Below are 27,888 nucleotides of genomic sequence, written 5' to 3'. Positions count from 1 at the left end.
GTGCTTGGGATGCTACCCATCAGTAAGAATGAATGGCGAGATAGAACAACTTCACATAAAGAAGTTATGTACTCCCCATAGCGTTCCATGTGAGTTGTTCATCCCCCCTTCATTCTTATGTCCCACCCTCCAACCCCCATCCAGTCTACTTGAGGTCCGAGACTTTTTATTTATATTGTATTGTCTCTTATCCAGTTCTTAGGGTTGCATATTAATAGTCATAGGTTTCCAGTTGACAGCAAACAAGATCTGAGGGAAGGTCAAGGTGCATCAATGGGATAGGGAGTTGGCCTTGAGCTGGTTGAAGACCTCGAGCTTTTGCAGTTGGTCGAGTCAGAGCCGAGGCTCGGCTCCGAACCAGTCGGTAAGAATGAAGGCTAGATGAACAAATTACATGGAATGTTATGGTGAGTACACAACGTTTTTATTGGCCGTTTGGGCAGTTTTTCCTTTGCTCTCAACTTTCTAATTTAAAAGCCTACATTTGCACTAGTTTCCCCCTTTCCTGTAACTAGTCTAGTGCAGATATAGACTTGCTGTGTCCAGGACTGTTTGAAAGCTTCTGAGCGGTGCCAGAGTCTGTGCTTCAATTTTTCCCTTGGATCTACTAATTCTCCTCTCCTGCACTTCTAGCTTATTAGTCTAGCACCTTACCAGACTATTTATAGCAATTGTTATAGCACACAAGTGCTACCAGCACTAAACGTTCTACAAGGAAACGGATCTAGTACTTATCAATGCCCACCCCTCCAGGCAGGTCTAAAGGTCAGTTCCCTGTGCTTTCTCGTATTAACCTGGTGAACTTGGGGCATCCTGAGGCAATGTAGCAACTACCTCATGTATGCTGACAACCCTCTCCTCTTACCTTCCAACACTCAGACTTGCGAGAGATGCACTTGCATATCCAAATTGGAAGCCATGCACTCTCCAGCCAAGACCGGAATAGCTTGTCAAGAGGAGAAGGTCAACACTTGCACCACACCACATGGGACACACACCAGCACTGCCTTCACATAAAAGCACAAACCACACCCCCACCTTCACAGGGGCTCTCAAGAATCTACTCTAGCAGCAGAGACCTCCAAGGCAGAAATACACTCTACCACCACAACACTAATCATGAGACGCACAACTCTCCAAAACAGTGTGCCACTCAACCAAAGCCCCCAAGGCAAAACAGCATGCCCTACACACTAGTCATAGGTGACTCTATAGTGAGGCACACTGATGTCCCACTCACTAGGTTGAATAAGGAGAAAGTGACGGTCAGCTGTCTGTCAGGTGCCAGGATCAGACACACAATGCACGCACTCGGGTCGCTCAACAACAGGTACAAATATGACACTGTCATTGTACATGTGGGTGTGAATGACCTGAGACTTACCTCCCTGGACTACATGAAAAGAGACATGGAAGAGCGCTCAGATTATGTAGCCCAGGCGGGTGTGACCCTAGCCCTAAGCAGCATCCTACTATCACCCAGAGTGATACCACAGTACAAGCAGAAAATGATTGATTTCAACAATTGGTTGGTGTAATTCTAAGGGGATTCCGGTATCTATCTGCCTGGGATGACATGATTGACAGACCTTGATGCTTTTGCCACCCCATAGTGCCTTTTTTTGGTGGTTTCAAAGACCAAATTACCATCTTAACAGCTGCAAACAAATGCAATCTGAGGGTCATGTTGCCCAACACTAGAAGTCTAAATCTCAAAATGCACTTGCTCGAGGCACTCCTTAAAATGGCGAACATCGACATTTGTGCTGTAACAGAGACCTGGTTTAAGGCAGCAGAAAGCACCTCTGCTCTACCAGGCTATAACTCATTCCACACCTTTCGGCCTCAGAACTTGGACCAAAACGCCAAAGGCCATGGTGTTTCCATATTCATAAAGGATGTGCACACCTCCAGACTGGTAGCCCAGCATAATGCATCAGAGATACTTCAGGTGCAGCTAACATTGGGTAAGACAGCGATTCCGGTCGTAGCTATAGGTCCTCAACCATGCCCCAAGACGTACACTCCACGTTCCTAAGCACCCTGAGATTATTAAGGTCCAACCTAACACTCTTACTAGGCGACTTCAACTACGTCTCCATTAACTGGGTAAACTACTCATGTACCAATACACTTGCCAAACGTTTCCTGGAGTTCATGAATTCCAATGCCCTGGATCAGCTGTTTCTTACCCCCACTAGAGGTAGCAACATCCTTGACCTGGTCATTACTAACATGGCATCCTGTTACTCTACAGCAATAGTCAGCTCCTCCATGGTTAGATCCGATCACAAACTAATCAGCTCGGAAATCCACATCCCCCCTCCAGCAAGGGTAACTACCATTATCATGAAAAACTTCTCCAAAGCTAACTTTGGGATCCTAAAAACAGAGGTGGCTAACTTCATGGCACCCATGCAAATGGAGAATAGTTGCGTGACCCCAGAATCGTACACCAGTGCATTGTACGAACACGTACACAAATGGATGGATCTTGCCATACCCAATAGAACCAAGACACAATCTTCCAAAAAAGGAATACAGTCTGGTGGTCACCTGCCATAAACAAACCCTACAACACAAGGACAAAACTGATGTGGAATAAGGTGAAGTCCCAAGATTGGAAAAACTCCCTTGTCTGCCTCAACAAAAAGTTGAGATCCCTCATCAAATCTTCTAAAGCTAGGTATGAAAACAGAATTGCAGCAGATAGTAAAGACTACCACAAGGTCTTCTATAGTTATGTAAAGAATCTCCACGGCAATACCCATATTTGCTCTGAGCTACTGCACAATGGTACTTCCCATACCGAGCCAACAGATATTGCCAGTATATTGGCCGACAGATTAAATGCCATCTTTACCCCCCCCCCCCCCCAGGACTAATACCAGAAGATTGCCAGGCACCCAGTATTACTGCTGCACAGCTTCTGTGGGATCTGACAATATCCCTGGTTGTGTTCTACATGAAAACAGAGTGAACTGGCACATCACCTGTGTGCCCTGTTCAATTACAGCCTCACCTCAGGCTTGTGTCTGCTGAATGGAGCACTGCTGCAGTTATTCCTGTCCACAAAGGAGGATTAACTACAGACCCTGGGAACTATTGCTCCATTAGCCTGAAAAGTTTGATATGTAAAGCTATTGAATGCATCATCATGGACCTAATAAACAAGGATATAGGGAATCTCCAAACTCTAGATCCCACACAGTTTGGTTTTGTAAAGGGTAGATCATGCCTGCTTAACTTGGTAGACTTGTTTGAGTCGGTCACCAGAGCTGTGGATGAAGGCAAGGTGGTTCATACAGCCTACCTTGATCTGGCCAAGGCTTTTGATACCATTCCCCACTCAGGAGTCATAGAAAAACTCGCTAAGCTTGGCATCAACCTCTGTATCACTAGGTGGGTTGCAAACTGGCTCACAGATAGAACCCACAGTGTGAAAGTAGCTGACTCCAAGTCAGACTGATGATTAGTCATGAATGGAGTCCCACAGGATTCAGTCCTGGGTCGTCTCCTGTTTGATATCTACTTCTCTGAAGTCCCGGCCAACACGAAGGGACTCTGGCTGACAAAGTTTGCAGACTATTGCAAGTTGGGAGCCATTAACTCCTCAAGTGATGTTGACATCCTACAGAGCTTTTCTTCAGCTTGAAAAAATCAAAATTAACCCCAGTAAATAGCATCTGACCTTCAGAAGGCTTTTCTTATCGGATAAGGTGCTATTTCAGATGGTCTTCTTGCAGAATGCAGTAGTATGGGAAGTAATCACAGCAAGAGAATTTCTTAGAGTGCTGGTTTACAGCTCCATTCTTATAGTGCCCTTAGTAATATTGTTTATGAGGAAATTGCAGTGGTACCTCCGTAACAAATGAAGTCTGTCATCCATTTCTGAGTGTGCGTCTTCGGATCCTATTTGGATCCAACTTTGGCCACTTTCAAACTTCAGGATTTGGTGCTCAGGCTCACCATAATCCTTGGTATTTTGTGAACTACATCAGATCTCATTTGCCACCACAAGTGTAGGATGGATCTGTAGGTGCTCAGGAGATGAGTGATATTTTCTTCCTCTAAAGTCTGTATTTGATGCTGTAAAACTTTTTTTTTTATTATTTCTAAACCTCCCCTTTTCTCTTTTCCTTTGCCTTTAGCTTGTCTTCCTTACATATTTACTTGAAAAAAAAAAGTCCTATATTAGTAATTCTTATTGCTGCTGATTACCCATTTTTCCTTTCTAACATGTCTGAAAAACCTTCTGGTTTTGAAAAGGGTGTAGCTTATTCATAAGCTACCCAACTCTGAAACTTATGACAAATGTGTTTTGTCTGCGCTTTTCATACCTGCCATCTGTGAAGCCTTTTGCCAGCAAGCTGTCTTAGGAGGAACAAGCTTATTGAAAAAAAGCTTTTCCCAGTCCCTGCAGAATATGGTGCTTATAGTTCCTTTAAACCTTCTGCCTGTCCCCCCCCCCCCCCCGAAAAAAAAAACTGTTGAAAACCTCAGAGATAAGAACTTTGTCAGGTTTTGATCCTAGCCGTGCAGTGTCTTAGTTTGAAACCCTCACCAACTTTGGGTTTCGGGTCTTCCAGCTTGGCTCCCTGGGCCTGTTTCTGGGGTTGTCTGAGGCTTTCTGGAGCACTCTGCCATTCTAGGGGAAAGACTTTTTTTTTCCCCCTTCAAGTTCAGTTCCGACCCTCCCCCAAAGGATCTCCCAGGTTTGAATCCTATATTTCTTGTCATGTTAGGACAGCCAGTGACCAAAAATCTTGCACCGGCTCTTATGTAGCATATCACATCAGCCTCAGAGTTCTCACCAGAGTATCCCATTGAGAAGATACCCAGGAAGTGCAAGATGAGGTGCCAGGATTCTCCTCTGTCACCACAGGTATTCACTTTGATGAAGGCGAAGTTCCCTCTGAATCCCCCTTGAAGGATGTCTTTTGGTGAGGTTTTAAAACTACTTCAAAAGGGGGAGGGGGTGTTCTCAACCACCTTTTCAAGAAGTCTGTATTCACCAAGGCTTTTGGCTGCATCTTGGTCCCTCCTGCAGACAAAGTGATTGACCTGATCTACACATGGGCTTGGAAAGAACCAGACACAGCAGAACCTGTTCCCAAGAAACCAGATACATTTGTAGGTGCCCAAAAAGACCGCCCTCATTAGAGATAGGGCTGGGGTGTATATTCTATGGTGGTGATTGCAGCGGCCATCAAGAGGGAACTGCCAGAAGAGTTCCTCTGTCCATCCACCAAGCAGAGTCTCAGGAGTTGGACAGATTTGGGAAGCCTGTCTATGCCTCATCCACCTTCTTGTTGAGAGCTTTAAGCCACGTTACATTGTTATTCAGAGAGATTTTGACCAAAGATCTTTCCAAATCTCTCCCAGGGACCTTATCTTTAGATCAGAGGAAATCCATTGATGCACAGTTGGCCACCCTTCAATCTTTGTCCAATGTGTGCCTCATCTCTAATGCTACTGGGGGTGTATCTAGATCAGCTGGTATGGGCATATCCATTAAGAGACCTGTCTGCATGAGGCTATGCAACTTTGTGGAGCACTTCGATGTCCTTCGTGAATATCTCCTATGATGGATCAAAACGTTTTGATCCCAAAGTGAAAGATTCTATCTCTAGGAGTAGAAAAAAGAGGCAAAATTCCATTCTGCCATAGGGGTCAAAATTTCCACTCCAGGACATTTTCCAAGAATCAAAAAGGAAGCATGAAAATTTAGTTCTGTAGGTCACAGGAATTCACAACTGCCACATCTAGAGACCAGGCTCCCCAAGGTGGGGGGTGGGGGTGATTCATAATGGATGTAGTCCACTGAACACAGAGGGCGTTATAAGAGCTCTGGGAATACAGGTTGACGGGAACCTGTCCTTTGACCACCACATTGCCACTGTGGTCAAAGTCGTTTTATGTGGCACATCTCATTACTAAGGGTTTTGCATCCAGGAAGAAAGAGGTCATTGTCTCCCTCTACTCTTCCCTCATTATGACTGGCCTAATGAGGGAAGAGTAGAGGGAGACAATGACCTCTACTCTTCCCTCATTATGCCAAATGGGGCATTGTACTCTATGACTGGCCTAATGAGGGAAGAGTAGAGGTCATTGTCTCCCTCTACTCTTCCCTCATTAGGCCAGTCATAGAGTACAATGCCCCATTTGGCATTTACCTTACCAGACACCTGCAACAACTGGAAAAGCTGCAAAAGAACCTCACAAAGAGGATCCTAGGCCTTAAACACTTGTCCATTATGGAGAGACTAAAAAAAAACTCCAACTATTCTCCATCTCATATCGCCTACTTAGAGGCGATCTCTACTTGACTTACAAAGCCATGTCTGACCCAGATCGGTTAGAAATCCCAGTCCCTCCACACCACATGCTCCAGAGAGCTCAACCTCATTACCACAATCAACAAAAGAAGCTGGAGGGACAGGTTCATAAACCAGAGACTGCCCATGCTATGGAATAGACTGCCCATACATGTCAAACAGAGCACCTCACTGGCCCTCTTCAAGAGAAATTTTGATGAGTGGATGGGAAATAGAAAATTAACCCCAGGGATCACTCCAGTAGCTCTATTCGACAGAGGCACTGGGAACTAAGGTTGGGTGGCACAATGCCAGGGTAATCCTATGGGCTAGGCTTGTAAAGGCTCCAGGGCCATTAGCCTAGTACACACCTATGAACCTGTGTCACCCTAGGGGTAGAGGTGGTCCACAGAATTAAGGTTTCAGGGGTCCTTTCTCTAAAGTCTTTTCAGTGCTCCTGAACACTTGCCTGACTGCTGTACTCTGGAGGCAGTCGGGGGGGGGGGGGGCACGTCCTTGCAACCAACAACCTGGATGTTCATCCCTTGAGACAGATGGGTGCAGAGAATAATAACCAGAGGCTATGTCATCCCCTTTCACACTATACCCTAATTTCCAAAGAGATTCCCTGACATTCCACCCTCTCAAAGGGAAGCCACAGCTTCAGAAATCAAGAAACTAGTCAATTCAGTCATGCAAGAGATCTTACCAGATCAGAGAGTATACAGAATTAACTCAAGATTCTTTTGTGCCAAAGGCTGGAGACCTCAGACCAAATTTGTATGTTACATAAATGCCTTTATAAAGAAAATGAAATTCCAGATGGTCATGGTACAGTCTATTCTATCCTTTCAGAGGGAGAGTTACTAGATGCGATTGATAGATCTTCAGGATTACCTACCTTTGAAGCATCTGTCCATCTTTATATGGTGGCATCTTCACTTTTGTCTGGGAGATCATGAAGTTCTGAAAGTCGGAAGGTCCTTTCCAGGATTCACAAGGGGACGCTTCTCCTAGAGGTGGGGGTGGGGTTTCCACGGGAAGAGACTGCCCTCGCACCAGAAGAGGTTTGCAAAACCAAGGGTTATGGGATTCGTTCTCAGATTAAACCCTTGCAGCGCTCCTGAAGGGGTTTGCCTGACTGCTGTACTCTGGAGACAGTTGGAGGGAGCTTGTCTCTGCACCCAGAAGCCTGGGCATCAATCACAAATGACACTTGGGTGTGAAAAATTATATCCAGATGTTATTTAATTCCCTTTCTGCAAATCCCATCAACTGATCAGAAAAGGCTGCCTGATGTTCCACGATGTTCCACCCAGTTAGTGGGAGTTAGCAGCCCTAGAGATTCAAAAGCTGCTAGGAAAAAGTCCTCCAAGAGGTCTCACCAGACCAGAGAGGATTCTGAACTTATTCAGGGTTCTTTTTAGCGTCGGAGAAAATAGGGGAACCTAAGACTCTTTCTGTACCTTAGCAATCCCAGTCCATTTGTAGTGAACTCCAAGAGGTGACTGAAAGAACAAGGTCATCAGTGCACAAAGTGGATAGTGTTTTTTTTTTTTTTTAATTATTAAACAAACCTATTTGCCTGTATCACAAGTGATGACTTAATAATGCATTTATATAAATAAACCATATTGACATAATTTTAGTTGCAAACATACATCACTTGTAATCTAATCACTGTCACTGTCATTCAAACACTACATAGCTCACTCAAATCCTGCCTTCTTCTAGACGTCATTCCTAGTTTGCATGTATTGTTTCCACAATTTCCATTTTTTTATGTAATTTACTCTTACCCTTATCTAAAAATCCCATTTCCAGTTGTTTTATGTCTATAACTGTGTATTCACTACTTCTAGTACATTTAGTTCAGACTTTGATTTCCATTTCCTAGTAATTGCTTTTTTGGCAGCCACCATAATTAGCCTCAGCAAGGACTTACTAGGTCTAGGCAATTCAGATTCTGTATCGTAGCTCAAAAAATAATTTCCTTAGTCATACCAATTTGCTAACCCAATGTTTATGATAGAGTAGTCTGCAGGAAATTTTTTAAAGTCTGCCAACTCATTACACTCCCAGAAAAGATGTTCCCAATTACCTCTTCTTCCCCATCACAGCTCCAGCATTTGCTGTCTACCTGTGGAAAAATTCTTTGGAGTCTAGTTGGGGTATAAAAATACCCATGTAAACACTTCCAAGCAAATATCCTAAATGGTGTAGACTTTGTTGCATATTTAGCAGGCATACCTATATTTCCCATTGTTCCTTTGTGATTTGCTTAGCCAATCTCTGTTCCCAATCTTTTCTAACCTCCTTTCATAGATTTGTATATCTACTGTGCAGTATTTTATATGCTTTACTAATTATTCCTTTTTTAAGATTAACTTCTGTTTTAGATTCTACTAAAAACCATCAGTGCTGGTCTTTCGCTTAGGATTCCCCTATTTCTCTCTGCTTATACTCTATCAGCCCTTGATAGGGAAGGCAGTCTATAGCCTGCAGTCCAAATAAATTCTTGGCCGGTTCCCATTCTGTTACCTTTACCTCTGTAATTATTTGCCCCCAATACCTTGGTTCTCTGACCCTTCTTGCCTATTGTCTGTATCCCTAATTGCAGTCAACCCTATCGGCAGAATCTCCTTTCTCCATTCCCGAGTCTTAGTTCTTAGAATGCTTTCTGCTACTTTATGAATGTAATGTTGTGTATGGGTATTCTTAAGGATTTGTAGCCCAAGTCCCAGTCTTCTTGTTTCTTGAGCTTTTCCAACTGTTTTGCCATCATCCCTGTCCACTTGGAATTATAGATTTATGCTTGTGCAATTTACAGGAAGCTTAACTGTGTAGCTCTGAAATACCCCTTCAAATAGTCTAATCCCAGACTGCATTGTTCTATTGGAAGAATCTGCTTATCCCACTTGACTCTTGCCATTTTCCACTCCCGGTCAAAATCCTTCAGCTCTTTATTAATTGCTGCCCACAACGTTCCTCAGGTTGATACAAATGTGCCTGATCTGTGTGTAAAACTAAAGTGACTAAAAACATGTTAACTGCTTGTATCTGGCTATCCATATCCATAAAACAGCTTCCATTTTCTCACTTTTTGTGTTATCTTTTTAGTCTGTTCCCACATATCCTTAGCTGCAACACCGGAATCCTTTTTAATCCATACTCTCAAATACTGAATTTTATCATGTCCACTTAAATATGGATATTGCTGAACCAGTTCATATGTGGGTACATAATTTACTGCTATTGCCTATGCTTTAGCTTCATTAATTTTGTATCCCAAAAAAAGATGTGAAACTGTCTCAAAATGTTCCACAGCACTGAAATGCCCTTTTCTGGTTTTCTCAGGTAGCAACTAATATCTGTAAATATAGCCAGCTTTTTTGACTACCATACCAGTTCTGAGTTCCTTATTTTCTTTGCCAGTGGTTCTAAATATAATAACAAAGGGGAGAGAGGGCACCCTTGTCTGGTTCTTCTGCTCAAACAAATTATCAGAGAGGAGCCCACCAACTTTAATTTTTGCCTCCGATCCCGCATTTATCCTTCTAATCAACCTTATAATTTTATCAGGGAATGTAAATGTTTCCATTGCCCTACTAAACTCCCAGCTTACTCTGTTAAATGCTTTCTCTGCATCAAGACTTTCCAACAGCCACTGGTATTTTCTTAGTCTGCTTCCCTATGGATAATTAATGTTCTGTTAATTGTGTCAAATGTTTGCCTCCCCTCCACAAAACCACATTGATCCATGTCTGTCAATTTTGGCATCACCTTTGTCATTCTTTTAGCCATTATAGACTTAAACACTTTATAATCATGGTTTAGGATTGAAATGGGCCTGAATGAAGCTGGATCTGATGGGCTTGTTACTCTCTAGATGTTACAGCCACCACAGCTTTTTTCCAAGATGTTGGTGCTTCTCTTAAAGTACTGTTAAATGGAACCTTCCAGATATTTCATTTATCCCTCCTAGCTTCCAAACTTCCGCATAAATATCTATTCCTGGGGACTTTTCTCTGGATTGGTTATACATCACCATTTTTATCTAGTTTCCTCCTATCACTGTTAGTAATTGAGCCTCATCTACCTCTAACCTGGCATATTTAATTCTTCCATAAACCTTTCCATTTGTACCTTTTTTGATTTCCATATTTTTGTGATTTATACAGACTCGTAACATTTTTGAAATATTTCCAGTACATGTACAGGATTTCTTGTCTTCATTTTTATAGGCTCCCTAAGCTTGGTGACGACCCTTTCTTTTTTCTGTTGACTGGGTCATTGTGCTAAAAGTTTTTGTGCTGTAGAGTTATCAGAAAACAGTTGCTTAACAGCAAGCTTCCTAATCTCCTACATATTATCAAGGCAGTCCTTTTTTCTGTTTAGCATTCTGTAATTGCTCTGCCTCTTGTTCTGTGAGATTCAACCTGTTCTGTACACACTAACTTTGTCAGTCCGTTTAAATAACTCTTATTTTTAACCATATATTTTATTTCCACCCTATTTTTAAACCCTACTTAATTTTATCCCACTCTCTAGCTATACTTTCAGAAGACATTTCTATCTTCTGTAATAACTCCCAAATAATTTCCCCTACCCATTCCTTAAATTCCTCGTTTCAACAGGTTAGGAAAGTGCCAGTGTCTCATTTTTGTTGTTATTGGTGTACCATCTAAAATAGTTATTGGATGCATATCAAAACTCAAAATTAAATGCACATGTTCTGTGAAATATATGTTGTCTAGTCTAGACCAGTTTTTATATCTTGGGGAATATGTAAATTCACTCCAATCTCCTGTTCCTATAGTCATATCTTGTCAAATATTCTCATAAATTTCAACACTTTACCCTCCTTTGTTATATTTTCCCTTCTGGGCCCTCCAGATACAGCTTCACTGTTTCATATCCATTTCCAGTCCCCATCTGTAAATAATAATCTCTGTTGAAAGCTGATTTGTCACAGAATTTTCTTAAGCTCCATTATAACAGTTTAAGTGCTATAAATGCATGACCGTGTAATCCTCTTCCCTTACATATGTAGCCCCTTAGTACTACAAATTTACCATTATTCTCTTTTTTTTATACTCTTCTATCACTGTTGGAGCTTCTCTTGCAATTTATATAAGTACTTCTCTTTTCTTTGTCCCATGTATTCCACTGAATAACCATTCTGAAGACCTTTGTTTATCAAATTCATATGTTCAGTTCTTTCCAAATGTGTCTCCTGTAACATAGCTATTTGCACACTACATTTTTAATATAGTTCACTGCTCTTTCTTTTTTGCATACATCTGTGAACCCATTCACATTTAAAGATAGCATAGAAAGTGTCATTATGTTAAGTTATTCCCACCTTTTATGTGTAACAGCTTTTTTGATAGGTGTGTAGTTCCAGCTTTTGTGTTGCATGCATACACTAATGTTTGGCATATTAATATATTATACAGTTGTTTCTTGTCATATTCGAGTCTCGCATCTTACAAAACTTTGTTTTATTGAAAGCCCACATTAAAAAAACACACCTATCAACTTAGTTTTGTATGTTAGTATTATGTACATCTTCAAATATTGAAGTTTTACCCTCCTAACAGGAATAGTTGTCCGATAGCTATACTCTGTCTTGGGTTAACCTAAAAGGAAGGTTATCCATGCTAAGATGCATAGTACAGCCTATGCTTTTACTAAGTGCGGTTTGGTTTTGTTTTATCTTTATTACTCTTCCCAGATTGGGAAAACACTCAAATGCCTTTGAAAAACATCTGGTAGCTATTGAAAGAAAGCCGTTGAAAGTGTTCTGTTTTTATTGCTGTTTATCAGATTGTCTTCATGGAGACATGAGAAACGGATGCAGAGTTGTTTCTACAAGCACTCCATTTATTTGCTAGACAATGTTCTTTTTATTTATTAGCTTAGTCTTAAAACTTGTTGCTAGATCAAGCCAAGAACCTTAATCCAGTCATTCCCCTTATGGGAGAGTGAAAAAAGTATGATTTTTTTTACATTGAAGTACCTACATTTCTTAAAACTGAACAAGGAGAACGAAAGATAAAGGAAAAAAGGGGGTGGCATCTCTTTAATATCCCCAGTACACTCAAAATAACTGAACTATACTTTATATCATGCATTACAAAAACATTATTATGAACAAACGTTTGGGTTACTTACAATCAACTCTTTCCTTCTTCCCCACTCCAAACTGTTCTTCCAAACATTAATGGCATGAAGTAGGACATGTGCTTTAGAGTCCCCTAAAAGTTTAACAAAGTAAAAAAAAAAAGTCCAGTATTTTCAGGTTTTCTTGTTCTGTCATATTTCACAAAAATGTTTAATGCTTTGTAATCCTACATTTGTCAGTTTGAGTTGCTAATTTTATTTCTCTTGATCTCAATGTCCCAGATCCAGTCTCTGTCTGTTTCATTTCCAATGTGCTACTGGTTCTTCTAGTCAATTCTTGTGCTTTTTTTCTTCTGTTAAGCATTTTCCATTGAAACATTGGAAAAGGTTTCACTGGCAGTCTTTCTCTGATCTCATTACCAGAAGTACAAGAAGCCGAATCTCTTGTTTCATAATTCACTTTTTGTTGGGCAAACTTTTGTATTGCCTCCTTAGCATGCTTTCTATAAAAAAATGATTTTGTCCCTTCAGGAAAGAATATTCTGAAAAAAGTTGGATACAGTAGCCTGAATCTCATGCTTGCTTCTCAAAATTCCCTGATTAGTGGAGTAAATGTACTCCTCTTCTGCCTGGTGTAGAGTGAGTAATCATTTTCCACGAACACAGTCTCCCACTTTTAGTACTTTGTCCTTCTGCCATCGTTTTGTCAGAATCAACTCCTTCTGCTGATAGGATTGCATCTTTACTATTGAAGGTCTAGGTTGCTTTCTCGTGGTCAAGTTTGGAGCATACCCTACGTGCTCTGTCTTCCTAATTCTATTATTTTTTGAAACCTCTTTCCTGAGCAGTCTCTTATTCAGCCAGCCTTTTCATTTCAACCTATGATTTTTGCAGTTTTACCACCTCATCTGAATATCTTTTTAAAGCTTCCTCTATTTTTCCTAGCCTTTTTTTGTTTGAGTTGATATACTGTTTCATTGTTTTATTTTAATCATCTCTGAGTACATTTGACTTAGTTTTTCTTGTAGGTTATTGGAAGTGATGTCTTGCACCAAAGATGGAGCTTGCACTGCTTTTTGCTGAACAGACGCAGAATTCTTCCCAGTCAGTGTTTTTTTTCCTCACCTTTTGTCATTGTCTTTAAGGTTCTCTGGATTTTTTTAGCTGGCATCCAGGCAGTGCACTTACTAGCCAGTTACTGAAATTTAACCAAAAATATGAGTTTACTGGCCGTCTCTTCTGAGTTTGTTTTCACACTGGGAGAGCTGAAATTAAGCAGTCAGTGTGTAGCCATCTTGGAAATCTGGATAGAGGTTTCTTCATTAAGTTACTAGGGCAAATGATATAGTGAGAACGTTGAGCTGCTAAAGCCTCATGAGTAGAGTTGCTGCTGAGGTCTTTTGGAGGTCTTATACGATTTCCTTTAAGGTGACCTCCCCTCAGCACTTCTAATTTGGGAGGAGACCTCAGGGCAGACTCAGGATTTGCTCTAGGGGACTATACATCTTAGCTGGTCTGGTAACATTTGGGATCCCTTGTCGATTGTGGAGTTCATAGCTTAGGAAATTAGTTTTGCCTGTCCTATTTAAATTGCTGCCATTTGACTCGCCCTAGAGAAACAGAAGTGAAGTAGTTGAAAGATTACCTCAAAACCAAGAACCAAGCATGTAAAAGAGCTTAGTAAAAATGTACAAGAACCAAGAAAAATGGGCTGTATAGCTCTCAAAACCTTTTGATTGGCACTTTCCTCTTTAAAAATACACAAGAGTACTTCGGATCAGATAAGATGCGATGAACGACCACATCCTTTTATAAACTATTGATAGTCATATGATCTCAGAAATCCGCCAAAAGGAAGTCAGTTTTTTAAAGAAATAGCACCCCCCTTTTTTTAATAGAAAACACAATAAGTATAAATGTTGGGTTGAGTGTGTATGTTAGTTTTTTGTCAAATCATCTGTGCATCAATAACATATAAATATGAAAAATAGTCTCTAAATGTTAACACAGACTTGTATTTTAAAGTTCATTGTGCTTGAGACTTCAGTTTAAGAAGACAAGTAATTGAACACATTTTGTTCAAGCCTGGCCATGAACTGGAATTCAGATACAACTGCCAATACAGTTCCTGTTTTTCTAAATATAATGGCCATGTTCCCCCTCTCTTGCTCACTGATTTTTTTCCAAAACTCCAAGTTTGAAAAGCATGCCTGAGGATGATGTTGAATATGCTTATACATTGTATTGGTAGTTTTTTTCTTTTCTAGTGTCACACAGATTTTCATATATTTATTCTATAAGTTTTCTTTCAGTCTTACCAATATAAAATCCTGAGCATGACTGACCTAGAGCAGTGTAAACCACAGTCTGTTTGACAGTTAAGTTTGCCTGCAAGAAAAAAAATGTCCTTTAATTTTGAAGAAATCACAGGCTTTAATATGTTTACAATAGTGGCGTCTTCCACATTGGATCATAGAACCTTTCTTAGATGTCCCATACTTACTACTCAGAGATCTTTCAAACATTGTTTTTAGACATAGTCCTTTCGTATATACCACCCTAGGTCTTGCATCAATCTTATTTTATCATGGTCTCTAAGGATGGTCCAGTTTTTATCGATGATATCCTTAATCAGCTTACTAGCCAAGCTAAATGTAATGAATGAGTTCCTGAAGGTCACCTGTTTCTGGTGTATACTAGAATCAACATAATTAGAAGAAACTAATTCTCTATTACTCCTTTCTGGTAAAATTAGAACAAAATAGTTTTATTAATAACCTTGTACATTAGATTATTAATAAAGGTGACTGGGTATCCTCGTCTAATAAACGTGTTCCTTAAATTGTAACATTCATCTGTAAAGTCGGAATCCTTTATCATCCGCACTGCTCTTATGAACTGAACTTTAACAACCGCTTTTTTCCTGGGAAAGCGGGTGTAAGCTGGAGAAATCTAGGAATGTATTAAAATATGTTGGTTTTCAATCAGTACATGCAGAGTAAAAATTCTATGCTCTATCTTTTTCCATCCTAACATCCAGTAATTAATACAGTCAACCCCAATTTCATGTGTGAATTTTGAAAAGGTAGTAGTGTTAATAAATTCCAAGAATGCAGGAATAACAAACTTGTCTTTCCATACAATAAGCACGTCATCTAAAAAATCTGATGTATAGTCCCAAAATATGGTGTTAAAAGTTGTTCTCCCACTGCACCGTGATTATGTAGGCATATAAGGAGCCACATTAAGAGCCCATAGCCACTCCTTTTCTTTGTAGGAAGTAATTATTTTCAAAAACAATAGAATTATTTTTAAGCACAATATTAATAGTTCCTCACGTAAATTTACTTTTTTTCTATGACTTTTTTGTAATGAATCACTAAACCGTTCCAGTCCCAGTGCATGTGGAATGACCGTATTTAGGTCCATCACATCAATTGTAATGACCACATGTGTTGATTCATAATCAAGTTCACTAATCTCTTGTCCCATGAGTCCCTACATGCTTCTCCTGTGCTCCATGATTGAGTTTTTCATCTAAAACCTTAGCACAGCCACTAGTTATTGAATTCTTGCCATCCACTATTGGGCGAAAGAAAAAAAGCAATGAGCAGTCCATGATATAAAATCCACTCTTTAGCTTTACTTAGGAACAGGGAAACTAAAACATGGTACAGGTGGGGGGATGCTAAGGAACTATTGGACCATGAATATTGTAGATGAGTTTGAAAACTTCAAGCTATGAGGACCACCCCCATTGTGTAGAGGTTTGAAGACTTGACTCCGATCCAAGTAACATTTGTTCTGCTAGCAGCATGAGCTGAGGATGATCAGGGCAAAGAGGATGGAGGTGATTGGCTGATGGCTGCTTGCCTGTCCTTGAAGGCGGGAGAGAGTTGTGGCCTACTGCATTAGCAACCACTGTTGGAGGGCAGATAATCAGCAGTAAGAAACTTGGCAGTGCTTGAACCTCATTAACTCTGGAACATCATGAGCAGCGATAACGGTGTGCACTACCTGACTGGGTGGTAGTTATGAAACTTAAACTGCTGCAGTGGGGGTTCTCTTAGGTCAGTCTACCTTATCTACTGACTAACCTGCTCCCTACCCACCCCATCTCTCACTTTTGAGCTTGGATCCTGGGAACGATTGGGCTGTAGAGCTCTCACCCCAGAGAGGGGATGAGCACAGCCTTTACTCTGTGGAGGTGCCACCATTGAGCTCATGAGCAGGGGACAATTGGATCAATGGATTGTCTGCCTGCCCTGGGTGTTGGAGGGAGATCAGTTAGCTAACCTTGGAAGCCTATTCCTTTGTACATCAAAAGGAATGAGTAGGCAAAATGGGCAGGTGGACACAGGAAGTGAAAAAAAGTGTTTAAACTGAGACCGCCATGACGTTGTGACACTCTGTCTTGAATACCTGTACTAAAAAAAAAAAACAAAAAAAAAAAACAGACTGTTAAAGGCTAAATTATGGTTTGTCAGTAAATGTGATCATATTGTAGGTTTGCTGTCTGACCAGACTTGGACTCATTTGTGGCTGATTCACAAAAGAGCAATTGCAAATGAGCAAAGATTCTGGAAATGCAAACACGATTTAGAAAAAAAAAACTGAAGAATAAAGCATTTTTGCAAGGAGCTAGTCCCCCACCCCCACACACTTCGACTGCAGTGTGAGGGGGACTGCATCCCCACACCCTTGCTACTTTTATACATCACAACTGTGAACTTTCACCATCATGGGGGAAAGGAATCGCTTTGGTGTACTGTTGGGTTGATTTTTCTGGGTAAAGACAGGCAGTCGTGATTGACCAAATGAGTGCTGATCACTAGTATTTCGTGAACAAGCCTTACCTCCCTGTTGGTTAAGTTGCACAGGTTCATAGCTAAGTAGTAGGCTAGTTGCCCTTGCAGGCCATTTTAAGACTTGCCAATTTCCCTTTTTGCGATCAAAATAATCTATCCCATTTAATTACAGATTGGCCTTACCACCCCATAGTAAATAATTATGTATTGCCACTAATCAGAATAACTGAGATCATACCATAGATAATTTGAGTGGATCCATGTACGTGATAAAAACATTTAGGAGCTGTCCCTGTACATAGGTGGGCTTTGGAAGAAGGGACCTTTTGTAGCATTTGAATTTTGTCTGTACTGTAAAGTGCTTTGTTAAACCACAAAGTTGTGTACAAAAGTTCACGTCAGGTTTTATTTTTAAAGTTGAAATGGAACTTTATCATGAATAGCTCATTTGTATTTGACATCTCAAGCTGCAGAATCAAATGCGAACAAAAATTTTGTAGTTTTTCACAAATAGGCGCTTGATGGAGAAGTTTTCCATCCTCAGTTTGGGTGTTGATATCACTTATTGCATTTTCCTTTAAAGTTAGTGTTGAACTGCAAAGCTGCAGAACATAAAGATTCATGGTCCTTGCTTCACCAGGCTAATACCTTCTTAATGTACTGGTACATTTGTCTGGCTGCCTGTGGCCAAAGCGATGGACCTTCAGATATTGTTTGCTCATAAAATGCTCCACTCTCCAGTCTCGCCCTTCTCAGGAAGGTCACCATTTCTCAGGAAGAGTCCCTGGTTTAACTTGACAGCAACTGGAAAACACATACTCTTACTATTCCTAGAACATAAACTGTGCTGGGAGATGGGCTTCTACAGCATTCTCAGTCTGTGTAACTGTAGCCCTTAAAGTAGAACAAACAAACCTTTCAGAATACGAGTCTAGTATATTCAAATAAATACCATCTGTAGTTTACAAAAAAGATTAAAATCTGTTGTCAACCAGTAGGCAGAGGTGTAATTAGTCCTAAGTAAATTAAAAAAAAAAAAAAAAAAAAAAAAAAAAAAAAAGGAAATTGAGCATGTTCTCTATTACCGCAGGATTATCTATGTAGGTAAGTGTTTCCCATAAGAGAAATATGTTGGCATTACTTACAAGAGATGTCGTAATACATCTTATTAGAAATGCAACCTGTGCTGGTGACTCGGAGGAAGAAAGCCCTAATCTACAGCCTAGGAGACCCAATTTCGAGTAGAGTCATTGTTTGACTGCACAAGCAGGGGAGGATGGATCTACCCATCGGGGGGGGGGGGGGTAAAGTGTGCTTAGGGGCTTGTGCACCAAAGTTATTTCCCTGAAGAAAGTCTAATGGTACCTCATACAGGTGAGTAAAGCAGTCCTGCTGATGTCACCCACTTGCGAAAATGAGAAGTGGTGCAGTGCTGACACCCATTTGTGGATGGAAGGGGGGTAGGGAATAAAAAAAAAAATCTCAAACCACACCTGATGGCTGCCTAAAGTGATTGCCCTTCTACCCTCAACCCATAGTGGGGGGGAACAAATTGGAAAGCTGGCAGAGAACAAGCTGATGACTGATAGGCAACAGGGGCAAGATGACAAAAACTTCTATTGTAACCATTATAAATATTGAATCTTGTGTGCTGAAATCAGGTTGTGTTACATTTGAGTTCATGTTGGCTCACAGAAACCAATTTTGCCAAATACCATTTGCTACAAAAAAAGTTGCTGAAAACCACTTGGTAAATTTAACAAAAAAGCTTTTTTGTAAGGGGGTGCAAGTAAGCCCTCCCTTGACCCCTGAACTTAAATGTACTAATTCTGAGGTCCCACAACAGTGGGGACAATGTGCATCTGCTGATATTGACAAGTCATGTCAAGTGTTTTATTTATTTTTTCCCCTTTCTTTCTTCCACTAAGCAGCATTAGGGGCAAATGCTTTTGGTGAATTGACTGCATCCCTTGCATTTTGTATATACCTGAAGAAGCGTAGTTTGCTACGTGAAAGCGCTTGTGTTTTATACTTCAATAAAGAGATACTACGTTTGTGATAATCCATCTCCTGTGGTGACTCCTGTTTGGATCTGCAATTATTATTTTGTATATATTGCTTTAGTTCAGATCTTATCTGAAAAGATCTATCGCTGTGTCAGTCACCCCACATGCTTGAGTTGGATGTCTATTAACTGAACCAATTATACTTTTGAGAGTACTGTGTGGCCTTCTGTGTTTTATGGTATTATGTAACTTATCTGGATTAAGGTAGTTTAAAATGATGCTTTACACCATGGAATATGTGTAAGAGTCCATAAGAAACCTAGTGCATTAATATGAAAAAATGAAATGCTTTCTTTTTAGCTAAAACAGATCTGACATGCCAGATGCTGTTTGTTTTACTTTATGTATTTGTTTTAGACTTTTTGATTTCTTTTTGCAGGGCCTGGATGAACTGCAGAGTGTAGAGCTGCTAGAGTGCTACCTTCACGAAGATTACAGAGGAACTGTGAATTCATTGAAGGTCTGTTCTTTGAATTTTGCTTCTGGGTTGCGCATATCACTTTGCTTAGCATACATTAGGCACTGTATGGAAATGTACTGGCTGATTGTGAAGTCAGAACTGTCAAAAAACTAGGATTTCATAGGACTCTGCTTGTATAGCATCTCTGGATGCCTACACACTGTATTCAAACAGAACGGATGTGGGATAAGAGTTGGCTATTTTATGAGTGAGTCACTAATAAGAAAAGGCATGCTTGGAGTAGTACAACCCTTCAGATTAGTAATGTAACAAAATTCTTTGATAAGAGGATGTTTCTCACTTGAGAAAAAACTGTCTGCAGATTCCAAGTTTTTTCATTAACAAATGCCTTTCTTTTCCCTTAATCTGACCTTTGAAAGCAACATGTACAGAAATTTGGTTTCAAGTATTGTTTTCTTGAAATCGTACATCATTTTGTTTTGTAATTTGTCACTGCATTTGATGCAGTATGGGTCTGTGATAAGAGGTCTGTCATTATAAATGTTTGCACAAGAATGGATGTTACTTGCACAAATGGACTAGGTAGGAACATAACCTTTGTTTAACCATTGTATGGGTGTTGGGTGTTACTTGTAGCAAAGAGACATGATCTTACAGAAGCAACTGATTTGAAGACCGTTTTTGTCTGAAATGAGAGAAGCGCACAACTAACTGATTTCAGTAAAAAAAAAAAAAAAAAGCAGAAATAAATATGCACATGTGTATTATATGTAGTGATGGAACGACTGAGGTACTGGGGGAGATGTTCTTTGTGTTTCACTGTTGCAGTCATTACATTTGGGTAGTCCTGCTGGCAGGTTGCCCTCAGCCGGCCTGAATCCCAAAGTCTTGGGTGCGTCGGCTGCTGTTACCCCTTCCCTGACATCAGGTCATCAGGGGGTTTAAAAGAAGCAGCCGATGCCATTTTCTTCAGTCTTTCTTGCCGCGCGGTGCCAGAAGCAGAAGCAGTTTGCAAGTGCTGGTCGGCAGCCTCCTGAGATTTTCGTGTTTGAGTTTCAGATTCAAAGTCTTCAATAAAGTTAAGTACCCCATTGGGGAAACTTTTTTTTCTTGCTCCAGGCCGATGTCAGAAAAAGTTAATTGTATTTCTTGTGGAAAGCAAATACCTCATAAGGATTTGCATTCTTACTGTATTCCTTGCCTAGGCCCTGATCACAACGTTACTGGTTGTCGGTTTTGTGCTAGATTTAACCAACGCACTATTAAGCGTCGGTATGATTTTGCTTTAAACTGTTTTGGACGCCGGTTTAATTATCCTGAAATGTCGTTGGATAGCCATCCGACTACCAGTGTTTACAAAAAATGCAAAGAAAAGGATAGAGAAAAACAACAGAGGCCCAAAACTGATGACAAAGCTTCTCCTAAGCCAGTCGCCGGTTCTCCGTGAGGCGCTTTCGCAGCCCTTGATGCCTGCTATTAGTCGCAGGCCGTACCGACTCCCATGTGGAGTCGGCCATGCCGCTGGATACTCAAGGTACTGGAGCCTCTGATGCTAATCCCTCAAATGAGTCCGGAGCCACTGAGCAGGTACTGGCTTCCGAGGGTGTATTCAGACCTAAACATCTTTACATTAAAACGACTTCAACTTCAAAGGCAAAGACTAAAGCACCTTCTAAAACAAGGAAACAAATTCAAGAGCCACGTGGACAGGCCTCTATGCCCAAAAAGCAGATGCTGAAAATGGCCGAAGACTTTATTACCTTGATTAGGGGTTCCCATCCCCCTCCTGATAAGAGGCCTAGGCAAGACACTGACTATGAATCTTCAGATCAGATTTCTATTTCTTCTGATTCCTCTTCTGATCAGGAGTAGTAACCCCCCCCCCCCCCACGAGGGTTCTGATGCTGAAGAATCTATACCTTCAGCATCTCCTCCTGAGGACTATTCCTTTGGGGAAACCATACATACCATGAGGGAGCATTTCCACTGGGAGAGGGCCAAGATTTTTCAGAATCTAAAGAGGCTCAGTGATTTTCTTTTACTACCTCAGCACAGGCCTCTAGCCATTCCACTTGTGTTAGACATTGTAGATGTGTTTTCGGAGTCTAGTCCGACCCCTGACTCCTTACCCCCAGCTCCTGTTAAGCCTGACAGATATTACAGGGTTCCTGACTCACCCATTTCTTTTTAAAAACCCTGCTGCTGACCCAGAAACTATTTCACAGGGCCCAAAGGGAGTTGAGGCTTCCACTGCAAAAAACCCAACCCCCTCTGACAGAGATTCAAGGGCACTGGATAGATGGGGAAAAAAAGTTTACACATCTGCAACTTTGGCTATAAGGGCCTTAAACTGTCAATTTCATATGCTTAACTATCAGCAACATGTCATGGGCTTGCTTAAACAGAAAATGTTGTTAAATTCTGAATGTGCAGAAAACAAGGAAATGCAAGATTTATTGTATGCAGCAGAACAAGTTGGAAAACATACTTTGCAATGTGGTTTTGATTTTTTGGAGGCCTCCTGCAGGGCTGCAGTTATGGGTTCTGTAATTAGGAGGCATGCTTGGTTAAAGGAACAAAATCTGCCTGATCATGTTAAAATTAAATTACTAGATGCACCTTTACAGCATGATACTTTGTTTGGTGTTAAGGCAGAAGAGGTGTTAAAGAAAATGGAAAACAAAGGTAAATCTATGCAAGCTGTCAAAGATTTTTTACAAGTACAGCCACCTAGGTTTAGTAGACACTTGCCTACAAAAAATTGGTCCTTTCCTGTGTCAGACAGACCTCAATGGGGCAAATCCCAGGCGCAAGGTTCTTATAGGCACAAGCAATGGGGTACTTCTACCTCCAAAGCTGGAGAAGATATATCACAAACATACTGAAAACAGTCCCAAAGCTGGAGAAGATATATCACAAACATACTGAAAACAGTCCCAATGACTTCCCCCTGCCTGCATCAAGCACTTATCTTCTGGCAGCACCCTTGGGGGAAAAATTAGCACTTTTGCTCAAAATTGGCACATCATAACCCAGGACAAGTGGGTTCTAAATATAGTGTCACAAGGCTACAAGTTCCATTTCCATACTCTGCCAAAGGCAAACGGCTAGCCATATCTGCCAACAAATCAATGGGCAGAGGCACAAAAAACAAGTCTCATCCCTCATGGACATAGGGGCCATTCAACAAGTACCAGACCAAGAGCAGGGACAAGGATTTTACTCAAGACTGTTCTTGGTACCCAGAAAGGACAAGGCCTGGAGGCCGATATTGGACCTATCTATTCTGAACACTTTCCTGGATATTCCAAAATTCAAAATGTTGACTTTGCAGCAGCTTCTGCCCATGCTGGGCAAGAATGCTTGGCTTGTGACTTTAGACCTAAGAGGCATACATGCATGTTCCAATCAGACAGACAATCATGCAGAAGATACCCAAGATTCAAGGCTGGTTCAATGCATTACCAATTCTCTGCACTACCCTTTGGTTTATCTACTATGCCCAGGGTCTTTACAAAGTGCCTGGCACCAGTAATTGCATTCTGCAGACAGAGGAATACAAATATATCCTTACTTGGGCAACTTGTCTCATTCAAGCAGAGACAGGGACATTCTTCTTCAACATCTGGCGTTTGCAAAGATTTCTAACATGCCTAGAGTACGCAGTGAACAAAAAGAAATCAAAACTAGTACCCTCACAAGAGATAACATTCCTGGGTGCAAGCTTGAATACAACTGCCCAGATGGCTTATCTAACGCCAGACAAGCAAAGGCAACTGACTACCTATTACAAAATGTTGGCAACAGAGGCCCAGTTATCTACAAGAAAAATTCTGCAGGCTTTGGGCTTCATGGCATCCTGCATCCTACTAATTCCATATGCAAGACTGCATATGAGGAAACTTCAATGGTACCTAAGAAGTGTTTGGACTCAACATTGCCACAGCCTGGAATCAAGTCATTACTCTCATCCCATTCTGCAACAGGAGTTTCGATGGTGGGCAAAGGCTTGTCACCAGAACAAGGGACAGCCATTCACATTACCCCCAGCCAGGCAGAATCTAACAACGGATGCATCAGACGATGCCTGGGGAGCCCACATGGCAGGAAGATGCATTCAGAGCACATGGTCCTCAAACGAAATGCATCTACATATCAAAGAGATGTTAGCTGTTCAAAATGCCCTGGCAGCCTTCAAGGACCTACTTCATCCGGGACAACTGCTGATAAAGACAGACAACACCACGGTCATGTGGTATATAAACAAGCAGGGGGGCACACATTTTTACCCCCCTTTGCAGACTAGCCATGACCTTGAGATACAGCTTTGACTTACCAAGTACATCTGCAGGCACAATTCCTGCCAGGAAAGGAAAATACTCTGGCAGACGAACTAAGCAGAAACCTCATGTATCCCCACGAGTGGAAGCTGGATCCACAAGTCTTCAGCATGATAACAATAACAAGGAAATGGGGATGCCCAGACATAGATCTATTTGCCTCCCCTCTCAATTACCAACTAAAAAGATTCTGCACAAGGACTTATCACAGACAAGCATGGAAAGTGGACGCCGTATCTTTCAGCTGGAAGAAACTATCAGTATATGTCTTTCCTCCACTGCCTCTCCTCCCCAAGGTGCTCCTAAAGGTCAGACAGGAGAAGCCAAAGATGATACTGATTGCCCCTGACTGGTCATGCCAGTACTGGTATCCAGTACTAAGGAACTTATCTCTATACCCAGCTTGGACCTTACCTCAAATACCTAGACTACTGTCCCAGCAAAACAATCAGATCATGCACAGCCAACTCAGGACATTAAACTTGGCAGCATGGCGGATAATGTAGTCATCCAAAAAACACCTCTCAGTAAAGCTGTGATGGATGTCATTCTGGAAGCCAGTAGGTCTAGTTCTAGAAAGTCTTATGCTGGAAAATGGAAGAGATTCTGTGCCTGGAACCAGGAACAAGGAACCGATACAGCGGTACCAAATATTCCTCAGATTTTGCAATACTTAGATGCTGGACAAAGGCCTATCCTTTTCATCAATTAAAATTCATGCCTCTGCCATTTCCGCTCATTACAATACAGAGCCACCAATCTTTTCACATCCTTTGTAAAGGCAGCATCTCAGAGGAGCCAAAAACTTAAGGCCTCCAAGGAGATCACCAATACCTGCATGGGACCACAATTATGTCTTGGAAAACTCACCCTGCCTCCTTTTGAGCCAGCCGCTACAGCTGATATAAAGTTTTTATCTTGGAAAACAGCTCTGCTCCTAGCAATAACCTCTGCAAGACGCGTCTCAGAGCTACAGGCACTCTTGGCTGTGGAACCTTTTATCATGTTTTATCCAGACAGGGTTTCTCTGAGGACAAACCCGACATTTATGCCTAAGGTAGTGTCCAGTGTGGCGCTTAACCAAACTATTCATCTGCCTACATTTTATCCAAACCCACAGAATAAGGTGGAGATAATTCTGCATTCTTTGGGCATACACAGACAACTATGCTTCTACTTGAACAGAACCAAAGCTTTCAGAAAGACAGAGCAACTACTAGTAGCATATGCTACAGGATCACAAGGAAAGGCTATCTCAAAGCAGACTATTTCAAAGTGGATAGGCCACTAAATTTGTTTCTGCTATTCACAGCATGGCAAGCCAGTGCCTAAGAGCATTATGCCACATTCAACTAGAGCAGCAGCCACTTCAGCAGCCTTCCTCAGGGGAGTACCAACCAAAGACATTTTGGAGGCTGCTACCTGGAGTTCAGTGCACACCTTTACTAAGCACTATCACTTACCACTCTACTCTAAATCCAGGGCAGGCTTTGCAACTACAGTTCTGCAGGGTCTGCAGGGCCTCATAGCCGCTCCTAATGCTATTTAGCTCCAGCCTCCAAACCATAGCTTTGGGATTCAATCCAAGTGTAATGACTGCAACAGTGAAACACGAAGAACATAGAACAGTTGTGTACACTTACCATAAATGTAGATGTTTGAGTGTACTCACTGTTGCAGTCCAGGTTACCCACCCACCATCCCCCATATCTTTGCTGGAACTTATCTGCACCTCTGTAGTCTATACAACCTATGTGGTGTATTTGCTTATTGATGAATGTATAATTTGTGCATGCATGTTTTATTGGCATATTTTTAGCCTACCCTTTTGGGGGCACCTGACATTTGGGGCAAGAAAAACTGAAGAAAATGGTGTCGGCTGCATCTTTTATACCCCTGGCGCACTAACGTTAGGGAAGAGGCAACAGCAACCGACTCCGGACCTAGACTTTGGAATTCAGGCTGACAGAGTAGCCTGCCAGCAGGATAACCCAAGTGTAATGACTGCAACAGTGAATACACTCGAACATCTACATTTATGGTAAGTGTACACAGCTGTACTTTCTATGGAACTTAAGCAAACATTAACTACTTTTCCTGACTGTGCAGAAAATAAAGAATTACTGAAGCTTATTCTTTCTGCAAGACAAGTCAGCAAGCATACCCTGCAATGTGAGTTTGATGCCATGGAAGCATCTTGCAGGGCAGCAGTCACAGGTTCTGTACTTAGAAGGCATGCCTGGCTTAAGGAGCAGACCTTGCCAGACCACGTCCAATTGAAATTATTGGACGCTCCTCTGAACAAGGACAATCTGTTTGGCACCAAAGCAAAAGAGGTTTTAAAAAAGATGGAAAAAAAGGCTAAGTCAATGCAGACAGTCAAAGATTTTTTGCAAGTGCAGCCTCCAAGATTCAGTAGGCATTGCCCCTCAAAACATTGGTCCTTTCCAGCCCCCTCAAGACCATCTCAAACTAGACCCAGGGGAAATGGACCCCCCAGATTACAGTCTCTGGGTATGCAGAGATCTAAGCAATGGAGTACCTCTACTTCTAAAGCAGGGAGTGCTAAGCCACCCCCTAACAGAATTCACAATGACTTCACAACTCCATTCCTCACCTCTGCCCAATTGCTCGTGCCCCTAGGAGGAAAACTTGCCCACCATGCAAAAAATTGGACCTCCATCACAAACAATCGATGGGTCATCAACTTTGTATCCCAGGGGTACAAATTTTATTACCACATGCTGCCAACCCCAAAAGGGTTCCCAGACCTTCTCCAAACCAGTGGGCAGAGGCAAAACCCAAGTTCAGTCCCTGCTGTCCATAAGAGCAATTCACCCTGTTCCTGCAGAACAGATAGGCCAAGGTTTTTATTCCAGACTTTTCCTGGTACTGAGAAAAGAGGGCACCTGACGCCCAATCCTAGATCTCTCAATTCTAAACACCTTCCTGGTGGTACCAAAATTAAAAATGCTCACCCTTCAGCAGCTTCTTCCTATGCTGACCAAAGATGCCTGGTTAGCCACCCTAGACCTAAAAGAGGCCTATATCTGTACATCCCTATCAGGGTCTCCTACAGGAAATACCTGCGTTTCAGAGCAGGATCTATGCATTATCGGTTCTCTGCACTTCCCTTTGGCTTATCCACTGCTCCCAGAGTTTTCACAAAATACCTGGCTCCAGCCATTGTCTATTGCAGACAGAGAAAGATTCAAATATACTCTTACTTGGACGATTGCCTGATTCAGGCAGACAGTCAGGAAAAGCTGTTGCAGCACCTGACATTTGTAAAGGATCTTCTAACCTCCCTGGGGTACACTATCAACGAAAAGAAATCCAAACTAGTCCCCAGTCAAAAAATTGTATTCCTGGGAGCAAACTTAGACACAGCATCCCAGATGGCATTCCTTCCTCCAGAAAAACAAGCCTGACAGGCTACTTTGCTCAAATGGCCACAAGAACCTCGCTATCCCCCAAAAAAATCCTGCGGCCTCTAGGGTTCATGGCCTTCTGCATTCTACTAATTCCATATGGCAGACTGCATATGAGGAAACTTAAATGGTACTTAAGTCTTTGGTGCCAACATTCTCAGGATCTGGAAGCTATCATACCTTGTCTAAGGACAGAGTTTTGTTGGTGGGCAGCAGCATGCTACCAGAACCCCAAGCCACCCAGACCCTAACCACAGACTATGCCTGGGGGGCACATCTTGATGGCAGGTGCATTCAGGGCCACTGGAGCCCAAAACAAATTCATCTGCACATCAACCAAAGAGATGCTAGCTGTTCAGCACGTTCTGACAGCTTTCAA

The 27,888-nt window shown here is 41.6% G+C and overlaps 1 protein-coding gene across 1 annotated transcript in view; it reads left to right on the top strand.

Annotated features, from left to right (window-relative positions):
* Window positions 1-27,888, top strand: part of NUP188 (nucleoporin 188) — a 3,305,077-nt gene that overhangs the window by 168,308 nt on the left and 3,108,881 nt on the right. Inside the window, exon 5 of the mRNA XM_044058121.1 lies at window positions 19,697-19,777. Within this exon, the coding sequence (XP_043914056.1) occupies window positions 19,697-19,777 (81 nt within the window). The remainder of the gene's footprint in view (window positions 1-19,696; window positions 19,778-27,888) is intronic.

Source organism: Protopterus annectens, chromosome 16.part0 (assembly GCF_019279795.1).
Source record: "Protopterus annectens isolate FY-2018-M chromosome 16.part0, PAN1.0, whole genome shotgun sequence".
Taxonomy (NCBI): Eukaryota; Metazoa; Chordata; order Ceratodontiformes; family Protopteridae; genus Protopterus; species Protopterus annectens.
The sequence above is the reverse complement of the archived record's forward strand: the minus strand, read 5'-3'. Positions and strand labels throughout refer to the sequence as shown.